The sequence below is a fragment of the Oryctolagus cuniculus genome, chromosome 1 (assembly GCF_051225735.1).
Source record: "Oryctolagus cuniculus isolate XC-2025 breed Fujian yellow rabbit chromosome 1, ASM5122573v1, whole genome shotgun sequence".
Lineage (NCBI taxonomy): Eukaryota > Metazoa > Chordata > Mammalia > Lagomorpha > Leporidae > Oryctolagus > Oryctolagus cuniculus.
Genome location: NC_142867.1, coordinates 198,420,824 through 198,436,889, shown reverse-complemented (window position 1 = coordinate 198,436,889; position 16,066 = coordinate 198,420,824). Strand labels below are relative to the sequence as shown.

The 16,066-nt window shown below is 43.1% G+C and overlaps 1 protein-coding gene across 19 annotated transcripts in view; it reads right to left on the bottom strand.

The window, feature by feature from the left end:
- Nucleotides 1-16,066, bottom strand: part of UNC13B (unc-13 homolog B) — a 267,751-nt gene that overhangs the window by 111,654 nt on the left and 140,031 nt on the right. For 7 of the 19 annotated variants that reach the window (XM_089300153.1, XM_089300184.1, XM_089300179.1 and 4 more), the window contains one exon: nt 3,223-3,258. The exons of the other annotated variants lie outside the window; for them this stretch is intronic. In XM_089300153.1, the coding sequence (XP_089156279.1) occupies nt 3,223-3,258 (36 nt within the window). The remainder of the gene's footprint in view (nt 1-3,222; nt 3,259-16,066) is intronic. 19 annotated transcript variants of the gene reach the window in all.

The window sequence follows — 16,066 nt, the reverse complement described above, 5'->3', positions numbered from 1 at the left end:
CTCTCTGCCTCTCCTTCTGTCTCTGTTTAACTCTTTCAAATAAATAAGTAAATATTAAAAAAAAGAAAGAAAAGAAACAAAGCACCCCTCCAATGAGAACTTGCTTTGCCCAGCTTTTCTCTATACTAGGCCCCTCCAAACTATTCCTTAAAACCCTGGCATCTCATATGGGCACTGGTTTGAGGCCCAGCTGCTCCACTTCCAATCCAGCTCCCTGCTAATGGCCTGGGAAAAGCGGTGGAGGATGGCCCAAGTGCCTGGGTCCCTGCAACCCATGTCGGAAACCTGGAGGAAGCTCCAGGCTCCTGGCTTCGGCGTGGCCTGGCCCTGAACATTGCAGCTGTCTGAGGAGTGAAGCAGTGGATGGAAGATCGATCAATCGATAGATCAATCTCTTTCTCTCTCCCTCCTTCCCTCCCTCCCTTCCTTCCTCCCTACCTTCTTGTAATTGATTTTCAAATAAATAATATAAATAAATCTTTTTAAAAAACTTTCTCTTCACAGAAGACTTTGGATCAAGTATCATGGCCTTGTGATGTCCAGGGGCAATGGATTCATCTTGACTAGGCTACAATATGAAATGCAGGAGGTTAGGAAAAAGGAAATACAACAAGGGAGCTCAGACAAAGGAAAGAAACAGTAGGGAGGCTCAAAGGCCATCCCCCCCCCCCACTCCCACCCCCCAATTTCCCTAGAAAGTAAACCTCCTGGCACTACCAAAGCTGATGAGGAAACTAAAAAGGGAAATCAAGGAAAATGTCTAACACTTCAGCTTGAACTGTATTTTTGCCACATCAGTCATAATCTCTTACCGGTGCTACAACCCACACAGTAGGATGCCAGTTATGGGGGAGAAGCCTAGCTTTGCAGAGAAGGAGAAGCTGGCTGAGCCCAAGTTTGGCTACTCAGCCTAAGGAGGGACCTGTGTGCTAGTTCTAATGGTGACAACTGTCAAAAAGCCTCTCGAAGTCTTTTTGAAAGGTGGGAAACTATAAGGCTGAGAATTACTTAAAATACTAGAGCACTTAAATAGTAAAATGGAATTAAAAACTTCATTTTGGTGCAATGTTTTAAAATGATGCCTAATATGCTCTTTCCATAAACTTTCTGAAGACACCTCATATACATGAATTTCAAACTTTTTTGCACCAAAATAAATATTTTTATTTCATTTTCCAAGAACCTTTTGAAGTAGTCATGTTTATTTAATGCCCATGTGTACAAGGCTACATAACACAGAAGATTCAGAATATATACAGTCAATTCAATAGGAGAGAGAATATGGACACAAATGTTGAACCATTACACAAGCAAGTTACTGCTATGAAAACACTACAAACCAAGTCCTAAACAAGGATGAGTTGAAAGAAAACTAAAATCATTTCCTGATAGGGTAAACTGGCAAAGTTTTATGGAAGACATGGCTTTGAATAACCTGTAGATTTTCAATAACGATTGCAGGAGGAGGGGAAATATCTTCTAGTACCTGGATAAAAGCAATGATAAGATAATAGACCCAATGGTTGGAAAAGCTATATAATTTGGTAAAATATTTTGTAGTTTAAGTGGCAGGTGTGTGGGTATGGAAGGGAAATAACAGAAATAAACCTTGAAAAGTACAATGGGGAAAATAATCTACCATAGGAGAAAAATGGGCCTCCAAGCATACAGTAGGCACTCAAACAAAACTATGACATACTCAACAGTAAAGTTCTCTTTACATACTAGTCTTGGGTTGAGTATCTTCTTTTTCTGAAGATTTATTTTTTATTTATTTGAAAGGCAGAGAGAGAGAGACAGACAGACAGACAATCTTCCACCCACTGGTTCACTCCCCAAATGGCTGCAATGGCTAGGGCTGTGCCAGGCTGAAGGCAGAAGCTCAGAGCTTCTTCTGGGTCTCCCACATGGGTGCAGGAGCCCAAGGTCTTCAGCCACCTTCTGCTGCTTTCCCAGGTGCATTAGCAGGGAGCTGGACCTGAAGCACGGCAGCCAGGTCTTAAACTGGCACCCATATGGGACGCTGGGATCACAGACGGAGACTTAATCTGCCACAACACAACGCCAGCCCCGAGCTCCTATCTTTAAATCTAGAGTACAACTAGAACCACCAACCAGAGAAGAATCAAAAGAGAATTCATGTTTCTTCACGGCTTGAACTTATCTGAGTTCTCTCAGGCTGCTTTGGAGCAGTTCTCTACCAACAGAAATACTCAGACCTGAAATCATGGAAAGAATATCCTTCATGAGAAATTCTAGTGACAGGACAAATTTGACCCCTCCTAGCATCTGCGGGATACCTAATCACTGAGAACTCAACCAGATCACCTGTCAGATGGGTAACACAGATAGTAATGTCAGCCTAGGGCTGTGCATTCTGCTGGACAGAACTGGCTGCTTCCTCTCTAAGCTGAGTGAAGGTGGCCAAGTTGAGTTGCTTCAAAAAAAAAAAAAAAAAAAAAAGTCCAGCTAGTGACCCAGCCTTGTTTCCTTCACAAAACCAGGTTTGTGGCTGAAATGGTTTTTATGCTTTTCTAGACTGATAAACCCAGGAAAGTAGTCTATTCTGCATATCTCCCCAGTCTTAATATTATACAGAAAGAAACCCAGGAGATCCTGAAGCAGGAGTCTGGCCTAGTGCTTAAAACATTGGATAAGATGCCCACAAGCCATGAAAGGTTCCTTGGTTCAAGTCTCAGCTCCACTCCCAATTCCAACTTCCTACTAATGTGCACTTGCTCTGGGAGGCAGCAGGTGACTTCTTAAAGAGTTGGATGCCAGTCACCCACATGGGAGGTCTAGATCGAGTTCTTGGTTCCTGGCTTCAGCCTTGCCCTAACCTAGTGGGCAACTGGGCAATCAACAGATGGGAACTCTGTCTATATCTCAGTCTCTCTGCCTCTCAAATAAATAAATAAAAATTTGAAAAAAAAAAACACAAAAAATTAATATATCCTGTCAGGATTATGACTGGGACTTTGGTTTGAAATTTGTCACACACACACACGCCTGTGTACATGCACACATACACTAGGTCATTAAGAAACCAGCCTGAAAGAACGTAACATTCCACTTCGGTAACTGACTCCTGAAACGTAAGCAGGAGAGGAGAGGGGAATGGAGTGATATATGCTTGTATTCATATATCCAGCTTCATAGTGCAGTGGAATATATTAATGAAAAAGATCAAGAAAATTATAAGGAATTTAAATTCTTACGTACTCTGCTGCTCTCCCCAGCCCAAATAGGTCCAGTGACCTAAGAAAACCACAAAGAAGCAAAAGAAAAGTGACAGACAATTTTAGGAGAAATTCAAAGGTCATTTGCCCATCCCATCAATTATTATATGCCTTAATTAAGCCTACAATATTCCTAATTCCATTAAATTTACATAACAGAGTATCAGCATTCTACCTAACATGAGCCAAATCTTCTAAGTATTTTTGTTCTTTGCTTTTATTCTGAATAACAAAAAATTAAATAAAATATGACTGTTTTCGTTGTATTTGAAGCCTCCCTCTGGCCCAGGTCTCTCTGATCGTCATTTAGAAGCTCATCTGCCTTTCCTTAGTCCATATGAGCAAAATTCCATCTCCAGTCTCTAAGCAGCCCTTCCTTATGCTCATGTTCACCAACTCTGCGCCTGCCACAGCACATTCAGGAGGAGCTCAGCCTGACGCCACGCGTAAGGGAGTGATTCCCTTGACTAGCAGTGATGCTCTCGACTGAAAGGTGAAAGGCTGAAGAATGGCAATGTCTACCTCTTTAGAATTTAATTTCTCATTTTCTAATGCAATAAAACATTCAAACCTATCAGATCCTAGAGATACCCATTTTTCCTGTCTTACCTACAAATTTTTAACAAAATCCATTGTAACACAGAAGTATTGAATGACAGAAAAAAACAAAACATTTTCTATTCATTTTTCAAAATCAGTATTAATTAAATTCAAGACCATCTCATACCCACACTGAATCTGAGGTAACTAATTGTGACTAAGAAATTTCTAAAAATAGACCTTTACTCCCAAGAACAAGGAATAATTTAGTTTCATAATTAAGAATGCAGGTTTTTAAAATCAAAGCTCAGTTCTTCCAGCTCTGCCACTTTCTAGCTATACAATCTTGAAAAAGTAATTATAGTTATTTCCTCATCTATAATACGAGAATAATAATGGCATACGTCTTGAATGCATTACTGTGAAGATTATACAAGAAAAAGTATGTGAAGTGTTTACCACAGTCCCGGTACGTGATGAGGAAGTAGCACTTGTTTTCGTTCTGCCACACTCCAGGCTTTTGCTTTCCTTACACGTTTTTATTACATAGAGGGCAGAGGAAAAACAACCCCCTGATCTGCATACTCTGTTATGTGTCAGATCTGCTACGGAATCTTCAACGTTTAGTCCAGGAGGCCCTCACAGTTCTAAGGATATGGTTTCCTTGCAAGCTTGCAGAACACTAAAAATTCTGGGAACAGATGATGCCAATCCAGGCTGGTTTTCATTACCCAGGCCAATCCCAATCTTGGGCAAATGGTGACTACAAATCAGTCACAGGCTGTTTAATTCAGCTATGCACTGACAGCCAATTTTCTTCCTGGGTACTCACCTTCTTCCTACCACTTACATTTCTTCATCTCCTCCTTCAGAGAGGATGTTCATTTAGTGTGCCATTTACAATTTTTAATAATTTATTTTACTTTCCAGCCACAGGAGGAGGGAGAGGGCAAAGAAAATTCCCTTGGGCTATAGCACGGTTACTATAGCAACTGCTAGAGGACAGTAACCTTCTTTTCAAAAGAAAATGGAGGAAAAAAAAATCACATAGAACCCCAGAAAATATCTATCAGCTTAGATGGCTCCAGGCAAGTGACAATGCCATTTCTCACCATAACTCTACGTCCAAAGAAGCTTCTGCCTGCAGGATACTGCCTCATCGTGGAGTGTTCCACACAGCAGCCTCTTGTACACGAAGATGCCCAGCATACATCTACTATATTAGTCAATTAAATGAAAAATCTGATCTCATCTACTGGGTCCACCACAACCCAGGAAAAAATTCTGATACACCCTCTGACAAACCAGTTCTCTAGTCTCACTACTTCAGTGAAGTGCCGTTATAAGAAACAGGGCTGAGGGGTAGGAAGGAGACAATTCAATTCAAGCAAGTTTCCTTCCCCTCCCCCAAAATAATGCATTAAAACCTCTCACTAGCTATAGAACGATAACTGAAGATAGTGAGGTTTTGCTAGGCCGTAAGTACTGAGAAGAAGGGGAAATGTTCCAGGAAAAAGAAATTCACATGCAAAATGAAATTACACGTTCAGTGACCTTAAAAACAGTTCTAGCACACCTGAACAACATGCTGTGGAGTTACAGAAGAAATTGATGAAGAAGGGTCTTAAGTAACGTTTAGAAGTAACGATTGGAATCTGGAGTTATTGGAGTTATCTGGAGTTATCTGGAAAGCAACACAGAGCTATCACACCTTTCAGAGGGGAGAGAGAGAGAGGGAGGGTCAGATTTGCCATTTTAGAAAGAGAATGGTGGTAGTGTGGTCAACAGCTGTTGGCAGGGTATAGTATATTGATAAGGAGGCTGTTGCACTCATGTTGTTATTCTGAACTAGGGAAGTGGAATAAAAAGTGGAGTAGATACATTCATGATTTCTTTTGAAGGTAAAATAAATAGGATTTAGTGAGTAACCGAATGTGGGAAATAAGGAAAACAAGGACTCAGTAAGATTGCTTAGGTTTTAGACAGAGCTACTAGATGGATGTAGCATCATGCCTGAGAAAAGAAATACCAGATGGTGGCAGGTTGAGAGAACTGTCAAATTTGGGGCTAGGTATATTGACTTTGAGATATCTATAGAACATTTCAAATGAATATTTCCAGCAGACAACTCAATACATGAGTGTGGATCTCAGGAAAGAGATGTGGAGCTGAAGACATGGCAGTATTCAGTTATGATCTCCCATGAGGGCAGGGATTTTTCTGCTTTATTCCTTTGCTATATCCTCTTAGTCTGTAAATAATGCCTAACACAAATTAGAAGCTCAACAAATATTTGTAAATTAATGAATAAAAATGAAATGCAAGTAAATAAGAACACTGAGGCAAAGTGCAGGTCATGAAACAAAGAGATGATGTGTGCATGCACACGGGAGGTGGAGGGTAACCTAGGGAATGACCATAATTTAAAAAGGAGAGAAATTCTTCAAAGAGAAGAACTGACAAGTATTAGGGAGGCTGTAGAGAACTGGAACTCTCGTGTCTCTGGCAAGAATGCAAAGTGATAGAACACTTTGGAAAACAGTCTTGGCAGTTGTATAAATTTATACACATACCATACAGCCCAGCAATCCCCCTGCTACATATTTTCCCAGTATAAACAAAAATATCTTCACACAAAAACATATATATGAAAGTTTACAGTAAATATCCTTCAACTGATGAACAGATAAACATTGGTACATTCATTGAATGGAATACTATGCAACAAAAAGAGGGACGAATATTTAGCCTAGCAGCTAAGACCACAGTTAAGATGCCCATGTTCCCTAATGGAGTACCCAGGTTCAATACCCAGCTCTAGCTCCTAACCCCACTCTCCTCCAGACCCAGGGGAGACACGCAGCGATGGCTTCAATAATCGGGTTGCTGCCACCCATACAGGAGACTCAGATTGCTTTCCCAGCTCCAAGCAGATATTTGGGAAATGAACCAGTGGGTGGGAGCAGTCTCTGTCTCACTTTCTGTTTCTTTGCCTCAATAAATAAAGATTTTTCAAAATCAAAACAAAAGGGATGAACTACTGACACACAGATGAATCTCAAAGACATTATGATCAGAGAAAGGAAGATAGACTCAAAACAGTATGTACTATACAATTTCATTTACATGACATTCTGGAAAAGGCAATACTCTAGGGAAAGAAAACAGGCAAATGGTTGCCAAGGATTAGGAGTAATAGAGGTTAATGAAAAACAGGTATAAGGGACTTTCAGGGATGATGGAACTGCTTTCTATCTTGACAATAACTGGGCTTAAAAAAGTAGATATATTTGTCAAAAATTGTAATTAAGAAGGAAATTTTTATTTTATGAAAATTTTATCTTAATAAATCTGACTTATAGAGCTGGCATTGTGGCACAATGGATTAAGCTGCTGCCTGTGACAACAGCATCCCATATGAACAGTGATTTAAGTCCAGCTTTCCCACTTCCAATGCAGCTCCCTGCTAATGAGCCTGGGAAAGCAGTGGAGGATGGCCCAAGTGCTCAGGCCCTTGCCCCACCATGGAAGACCTAGATGGAGTTCCTGGCTCCTGGCTTCAGCCTGGCCTGGCCCCGCCCTGGCTATGTCCATCTGGGGGAGTGAACCAGTGGATGGAAGGTCTCTCTCTCCCCCTGTCTATGTAAATTGGCTTTTCAAATGAATGAAAAAAAATTTTTTTAGGGAAAGGCACTGTGGTGTAGTGGGTAAAGCCATCACCTGCAGTGCTGAGTTTGAGTTCTGGCTGCTCCACTTCTGATCCAGCTCTCTGCTGTGGCCTGGAAAAGCAGTGGAAGATGGCCCAAGTTGTTGGGCCCCTGCACCTGCATAGGAGACCTGGAAGAAGCTTCTGGCTCCTGGCTTCGGATCAGCACAGCTCTGGCTGTTGTGGCCATTTGAGAAGTGAACCAGCGGATGGAAGACTTCTCTCTCTCTCTGCCTCTGCCTCTCTGTAACTCTCTTTCAAATAAATAAATCTTTTTAAAATTTTTTAATCTGTTTAAAAAAAAAAGAGAGAACAAACCCATGGTGCCTGCTCAGAAGTTAGAGATAGGAAGAAAACCACAGCAGTGTGGAATCAAATTAAGGAAAACAAGGATTCAAGGAAGGCATGGTCAACAGGTTTAAATGCTATACAGCAAACAAAAACTGAAAAGCCTTATGAATTTAGAAACAAAGAGGCTGCTAATAAATTCAATGAAATTTGAGTGAAAGCTACAGTATAGTCTCTCCAGAAACACATGACAGTGCATTCAATGGAATAAGGCAATGTCACTCCCCCACTCGTGGAGGAACAACACCGGACCCTGCGCTGTTCTTTTTCCCCGGCCCTTCCCAGGTTTGCTGCTGCTCCCCCACCCTGCCTCTGTGGAGGGGTGGCACCCCGCTTCCCCTGCTTCTGTGGAGGAGCAGCACACTGCTGGCCGGCTCTCTCAGGGGTTCCTCAGATGTTCCTCCTGCATGTTGTCTCTCTCCTCCTTTATAGTCCTCTTCCACCAATCCCAACTCTGCTGGAGTTCTCTCCCCACGCGCTGAGCACGCTGCTCTCCTCCAATCAGGGGCAGGATCAGCTCCTGCAGCTTGTTAGTCGAATTGGTGAGGCAGCTGTGTGGAAGTTGTTTACTCCCTCTCAGCGCTATATGGTGGGAGATCAGATGCACAGAATTAGTCCTAGCAGTTCCAGTAATTTAGTCTAGTCTCGGTTGCTCCCCATAGATCCCCCTTTCTTTTTATTCTTTAAGGCGTTGATATGCGCCTGTCTTCGGTGCCCAGCGGTGCATACTCTGCTCAGCTAGAGTTGCCCACAGGTGCTTATCGCCCTACCAATCAGGCAAACCGAATCCGGGTCCTCTCATCGCCATGTTGTGGGGAGACTTTTAGGTGCTGATGCGTGCCTGTGTTCGGTGCCCTGCGGCACATACTCTGCTCTGCTCTGCTAGAGCTGCCCACAGGTGCTTATCGCCTTACTAATCAGGCAGACCGAATCCGAGCCCTCTCATCGCCATGTTGTGGGGAGGCCTTTTTTATTTTTCTCTTTCTCTCTGTCTCTGGGCATTCCTATTTCTCTTATTTTACTTCTGTCTCCGGGCATTCTTATTTCTCTTATCACCACGGGTTCCCAGCGCCTGCCCCATGGTTGCTTCCCGGCTCCGCGCGGCTTCCGCGCCCTGCCGCTTCTTGCGCTCGCCCCACGGCCTCCGCACTCAGTGGCTTTTCACGCCCTGCACGCTCGCCCCGCGCTCTCTGCTCGCGCCCCGCGCTCTCCGCGCTCGGCGGCTTCCTCGAATCACGGCCTAGCTTACGTTTCCACTACGGCTTAGTTTTCCGTCTTTGTTCCCCGGGCTAATCTGACAAATCCCAACCTTGCTTACGTCTCCGCTTCGGTTTAGTTTTTTGTCTTTGCTCCCCGGGCTAATCTGACGAATCCCAACCTAGCTTACATCTCCGCTTCAGCCTACCCCCCACGGCTTCAACTTCCCCTAGCTTATATTTTTCTCTCCCCGATACTTTTCCTAGCTTTCTTCCAGCAATATTTCTCTCTCATTTCTCCTAGCTTCTCCCCATAGTCCGTATCCGAGTCTATGCCTAGGCTTGCGCTAGCTTCTCCCGGCACTTTTTCCGTCCGGCTTTTCCCTAGGCTCTCCCTAGTCTCTCTCCGATATTTTCCCACTTCTTCCCTCCTAGGTTTCATATCCGAGTCACGGCACCATTATGTCGCTCCCCCACTCACGGAGGAACGACACCGGACCCTGTGCTGTTCTTTCCCTGGCCCTTCCCGGGTTTGCTGCCGTGGAGGAGCAGCACACCGTTGGCCGGCTCTCTCAGGGGTTCCTCAGATGTTCCTCCTGCATGTTGTCTCTCTCCTCCTTTATAGTCCTCTTCCACCAATCCCAACTCTGCTGGAGTTCTCTCCCCACGCGCTGAGCACGCTGCTCTCCTCCAATCAGGGGCAGGATCAGCTCCTGCAGCTTGTTAGTCGAATTGGTGAGGCAGCTGTGTGGAAGTTGTTTACTCCCTCTCAGCGCTATATGGTGGGAGATCAGATACACAGAATTAGTATTAGCAGTTCCAGTAATTTAGTCTAGTCTCAGTTGCTCCCCACAAGGCAATATCAAGAGATTCCACAATTCATAAATTAAAATGGCCAGCATGAGCAAGGAGGGTAACACTTCCCATGACTACCAGGTAAGAAACAAGCAAGGAAAAGACAATGATCAAATGTGCTACACAGAAAACTGAGTGCACTAAGAGGTTATGAAAAAGCCAGCAATAGTCTCAAATTGGGCACTTACACTTAGCAAATGAGTGTCACAGAGACAATTTTAATGAACAGGCTAATGTTTCCCACCTCTCTGGAGAATGTTCAGTTCACATTCTTAACAGATGAATAACCAATTACTCTCTAGCTCAGTGGCACCTGTTGCTAAGAGTCAGGTAGTCTAGAAAACTAGTACCCGGAAAGAGAAAGGAAAATCCTAACTATGTTTGCTACTCGCATACTCAACACAACATAGAAGAGCATTTCTGTGATGAGTGGTGAAAAGTTCTCCCCATACACCAAGCTGTTCTCTAGCAGACACAAACTGGGTATCCTACAATTCAGCTTTAACACTATCCAACTAGGGATAGCAATGACCCCACAGATAAAGGGCTCAGTCCCACAAGACTTCTTCCCACCCCAGATGCGAACCACAAGTCCTAGGTTTTGTGACCTATACTTATGATCAACAAGCCATAAATTCATATTCCCATGATCCCTTCCTTGGCCTCTATTATTATGACAACCCATATGTCTACCTATTTATTATACAGGATATCACAAAGGAGAATATAAATGAAGAGATACAAGAGCACTTCAAAAAGTTCACGGGAAACGGCATTAAAATGTAAGTTTAGGAGCAAACATTTGGCCCAGCACTCTGATACAAGATCTACCACAATGCCTGCCCCAGCCTGGCAGGCAGGTATTGCCACGGCTCCCAAGCATGCCGGACATAGTAATGAACCTCATTTCTCCTACTTGTCCCCCTATCTCTGAAGCTTCACTTCTCCTCCTTATGAGTGTAATGGAAAGGTTTTAGTTTTAGAAGTAGACAAACCTAGGTTCAAAGCTATCACTTAATAGCTGGTATTTTCTCTACACCACCATTTTTCAGAAAAAAATTTCTTTGTCTTTTAAGATTTATTTGAGGGGCTGGTGCTGTGTGTAGCGGGGAAAGCTGCCACCTGCAGTGCTTGCATTCCATATGGGCATCAGTTCGAGTTCCGGCTGCTCCACTTCCAATCCAGCTCTCTGCTATGGCCTGGAAGAGCAGTAGAAGATGGCCCAAGACCTTGGGCCCCTGAATCCATGTAGGAGACCCAAAAGAAGCTCCTGGCTCCTGGTTTCAGAATGGTGTAGCTCTGGCCACTGCAGCCATTTAGAGAGTGAACCAGGGGATGGAAGACTCTCTCTCTCTCTCTCTCTGCCTCTGCGTAGCTCTGCCTTTCAAATAAATAAATGAATCTTTAAAAGAAAAGATTTATTTGAAAGTCAGAGTTATAGAAAGAGAGGATGAGACAGATAAAGACCTTCCATCTGCTGTTTCACTCCCTACAATGGCTACAATAGCCAGGGCTGAGCCAGGGCTTCTTCTGGGTCTCCTACATGGGTTGCAGGGCCAAAGCACTTCAGCCATCTTCTGCAGCTTTCCCAGGCCATTAGCAGGGAGCTGGATCAGAAGTGGAGCAGCCAGAATTCAAATCAGTTCCCCAGTAGAGGCTGGCATCACAGGCAGAGGTTTTACCCACTATACCACAACACTGGCCCCAGAAAAAGATTTTCTATGAAAAATGATGATTGATGCCTTTTCTTATCAAGGTTGTATAAATACTGAAAATCATGTATGTTACAGTATTTAACTACTATTTCTAGACAAGTGTTAATTACTCAATAAATGTTCCATATCTTCTCTTATATATTTAGTACCCTCTAAAAGTTCCACTTAAATAATTCTTCTTAGGGCAGACATTTGGGACAACAGTTAAGTTGTCACTTGAAACATGCTGTCTATCTCAGAGTACCTGGATTCTCTCTTTTTCTCTGCCTTTCAAGTGAATTACGAATAAGTCTCCTTAAACAATGCTCTATGACTCAAACGCAGTGTCTCTGTTAACAATAAAGCCCATGTGACTATTTCTTAAAAATTTATACATACACCTACTCGTATTATCCAGCCATTCCACTCCTAGGAATTTGACCAAGAGAAATGAAAACATGAGATTGTGCAAATATTTTTTTTGACAGAGTGGACAGTGAGAGAGAGAGACAGAGAGAAAGGTTTTCCTTTGCTGTTGGTTCAACCCTTGAATGGCCGCCGCGGCGAGCGCACTGCGCTGATCCGATGGCAGGAGCCAGGTACTTATCCTGGTCTCCCATGGGGTACAGGGCCCAAGTACTTGGGCCATCCTCCACTGCACTCCCTGGCCACAGCAGAGAGCTGTCCTGGAAGAGGGGCAACCAGGACAGAATCCGGCACCCCGACTGGGACTAGAACCTGGTGTGCCGGTGCCTCAAGGCAGAGGATTAGCCTAGTGAGCCATGGTGCCGGCGCAAATATCATATTATTCATAATAATTGAACACAATCTAATGCCCATCAACAAGTGAACAAATAAACAAAATGTAATATATCCATATAAGGGATCACTGCTCAGCAAGACAATAGAACAAATTACTGATAGACAAAAAAGTACATACTCACAGAGTATACACAAAAGTGTATATACTGTATGATTTCATTTATATAAAACTCTGAAACCAAATGATCTAGGGTGACAGACACCCCAGGGTTACCTAGAGGTGGAGGTACAGAAGAATGAACTGCAAAGAGTGAGGAAATGCTTACACATAACGGAAATGTTCTGTATCTTGTATGTGGTGTTAATTTCACTTGAATACACTTCTAAATTCAGATTTGTCAAAACTAAACTACTCAAACTACATGCTTCAAATGGCTTTGCTATATGGAAATCTATCTTGATAAAGTTCATTTAAAAAAAAAAAAAAAAAGCATGATTCCAAGATGGCAGAATAGGGAGGGCACTTACTGCTCTAGTCTAGGCGAGGATAGTTTAAAAAAAAAAAAGTGGAGAGAGTGCAAGCTCAGGAAAGAGTTAGGGAGAAAACTGCAGAGGAAACTCCTCACAAATCAGAGGAACACTGTGGACCTACATGCAGGATGTGGTTGTGCACAACTCAGGATGCCAGCAGCCGAGAGCCTCACACCAGCTTTGGAGAGTGAGGTGAGACCAGACTGCAATAGCCCAAGCCACTGCCAATAAAGCTGTGGGAAGAGCCTGTCATAAATCCAGCTTTGAGCCCTGTAGGAGAAAGTATACCTGCCAACCCAGACAGAAACAAAGAGGGGGCACATTTCTCTCTCCCTAACCATCTGGCATCGTCATCCTGTAACTAGCCGAGAGAGGGCAGACACATTTTTGGACATACATAACAGCAACACCAGCTTGTGTCTGAAACATAGCAACCAACCGAGAGAAGATGCCTGAGTACGGCTGGGAGAACTGACACGGGGCTGGGTGCTTGTGACCGTGGGAACCTTGTGTGCTGGGACTGTGAAAAAAACACTGTGGCTGCGTAAGAGGGCACAAGGTGTGGCTGGGTCTTTGGGCAGTCACTGTGGGAAGCTCCACATGCTCATGACTCCATGATTCCCTAGTGAGGGTCACTGTTGCATGACCCATGCTCACACTGAGGACTGCATGGATCCTTTGTGTGGTTCCTGTGGCAGCATTGATGAATATTGTACCCACTGGGGCTAGCGCCCAGATATTGGTCTCCTTTGAGAGAGGTGGTGCGTGTGAGACTATGTCAATGGAGCTGATCAAATTTTCCCTCTGGGGGAAAAAAAAAGAGGAGATTATTTACCATGCCAAACTTGGATGTCACCTTGGACACTCCCCTCACACTGGAGCACTGAACAGAGCTCCCTGGTCACAACCAGTACATGCCTCTGGGTATTCACTGAAAGACCAGACACTCCGCTAGCCACAGAGGCATAGTCCAAACATAAAATCCATCAAGAAAAAAAAAAGTATCTTCACAAATGCCTAAAAATGAACACATCAATTCAGGAAACAAGAATAAGGAAGGCAACAAGACACCAACAAAGTAACACAACAACACTACAATTCTAGAATGTGAAGATGAAGAGATTGAAGAAATGTCAGAAACGGAATTCAAAATATTGATTATAGGATTACTTAGAAGTAATCAAAAGCAAATTCATGAACTAAAGAAATCCATACACTAAAGAAAATTTTTCTCATTCAACTGACATTTTAAAGAGAAATCAAAACAAAATATTGGAAATAAAGAATTCGATAGAACAAATAAAAAATGTGGTGGAAAGCCTTAACAACAGACCTGGTGAGGCTGAATAAAGAATATCTGAGTCAGAAGACAGCCATATCTCTGGAAATTTTACAGTCAAACAAAAAAAAAAGAAGAAGAAAAAGAATTTAGAAAACTAAAAAATGGTGTTAAATATTTATGGGATATTATCAAATGCCCCAATAGACGTGTATTAGTTCCTGAAAGTGTGGAAAGATAGAATGGATTAGAAAGCCTTTTGTGAAATAATTAAAGGAAGTTTCCCTAATCTGGAGAAAGAGAGGGACCTCCAAGTATAAGAAACACACAGAACTCCTAACAGACATGACCAGAAAAGATCTTCACCACAACACATTGTAGTCGAACTCTCCACAGTAAAACATAAAGAAAAGATTCTAAAATGTACACGAGAGAAACACCAAATTACTTTCATAGGATCTCCAATCAGACCCACAGCTGGACTTCTCATCAGAAACCCTGCAGGCTAGAAGAGAATGGCCAGAGAGGGGCTGGCACTGTGGCACAGCCGGTTAATTCCCTGGCCTGAAGCGCCAGCAACCCATATGGGCACTGGTTTGAGATCCGGCTGCTCCACTTCTGATCCACCTCTCTGCTATGGCCTGGGAAAGCAGTAGAAGATGGCCCAAGTCCTTGGGCCCCTGCACTTGTGTGGGAGACCAGGAAGAAGCTCCTGGCTCCTGGCTTCGGATCGGTGCACCTCCAGTCATTGCAGCCAATTGGGGAGTGAACCAGCGGATGGAAGACCTCTCTCTCTCTCTGGCTCTCTGTCTCTCTCTCTCTCTCTGCTTTTCCTCTGTGTAACTCTGATTTTCAAATAAATAAATAAATAAATCTTTAAAAAAAAAAAAGAATGGCCAGACATATTCTAAGTCTTAAGAGAAAAGAAACTGTCAATCAGAATACTGTACCCTGCAAAGCTCTCATTTAGAAATGAAAGTGAAATAAAGATTTCCATAACAAACAGAAATGGAAAGAGTCTGCCAGCACTCGTCCAGACTTACAAAACATGCTTAAGGATGTGCTGCACACAAGAGCACAGAAACATGGTCATCACTATGAAAGAAGGTGAAGGCAGAAAATCTCCCAGTAAAGGTACAAAGGAAATGCAAGGTAAACAATAGGAATATTTATGGAAAAATGGCAGGGCCAACTTGTTACTTATCAATAGTCACTTTGAATGTAAATGGCTTCAACTCTCCAGCTAAAAGATACAGACTGGCTGAATGGAAAAAAATCCTAGAAAAACAATAGCAAACCAAACCCAAAACTAGTAGGAGAAAAGAAATAATTAAAAATAGACAAGAAATCAACAAAATTTAAACAAAAAATACAAAAGATCAGAAATGAAGAGCTGGTTTTTTGATTAAAAAAAAAATTGACCCAATACCACCACTGGACCAACTAACCAAAAAAAAGAGGGAGAACACCTGACTCAATAAAATTAGAAACGAAATAGAACAGGTAACAAGAGATACCACAGAACACGTGCTCTCTCTTGGCCCTTCTCTCCTGCTCTCTCTCGGTTCCTCTTTCTAGCCTCCTCCTCTGGGCTCTTGGCTCTTGGCCCTTCTCTCCTGCTCTCTCTCTCGGTCCTTCTCTCCTGCACTCTCTTGGCCTCTCTTGGTTTCTCTCCTCTCTCTTCTCCCTCCTCTGTCTCTCTCTCAGTCTCCTTCTCTTTTTTTCCTTCGCCGCCCCTTCACTTCGGTCTATAGGGTGTTCCCCAATAAACCCTTTCCATTAAAAAAAAAGAGATACCACAGAAATAAAAAGAATCATCAGAAATTACTACAACGAGCTGTATTCCAACAAATCAGAAAACCTAGAAGAAATGGATGGGTTCCTGGACACATACAATCTAACTGAGCCATGAAAAC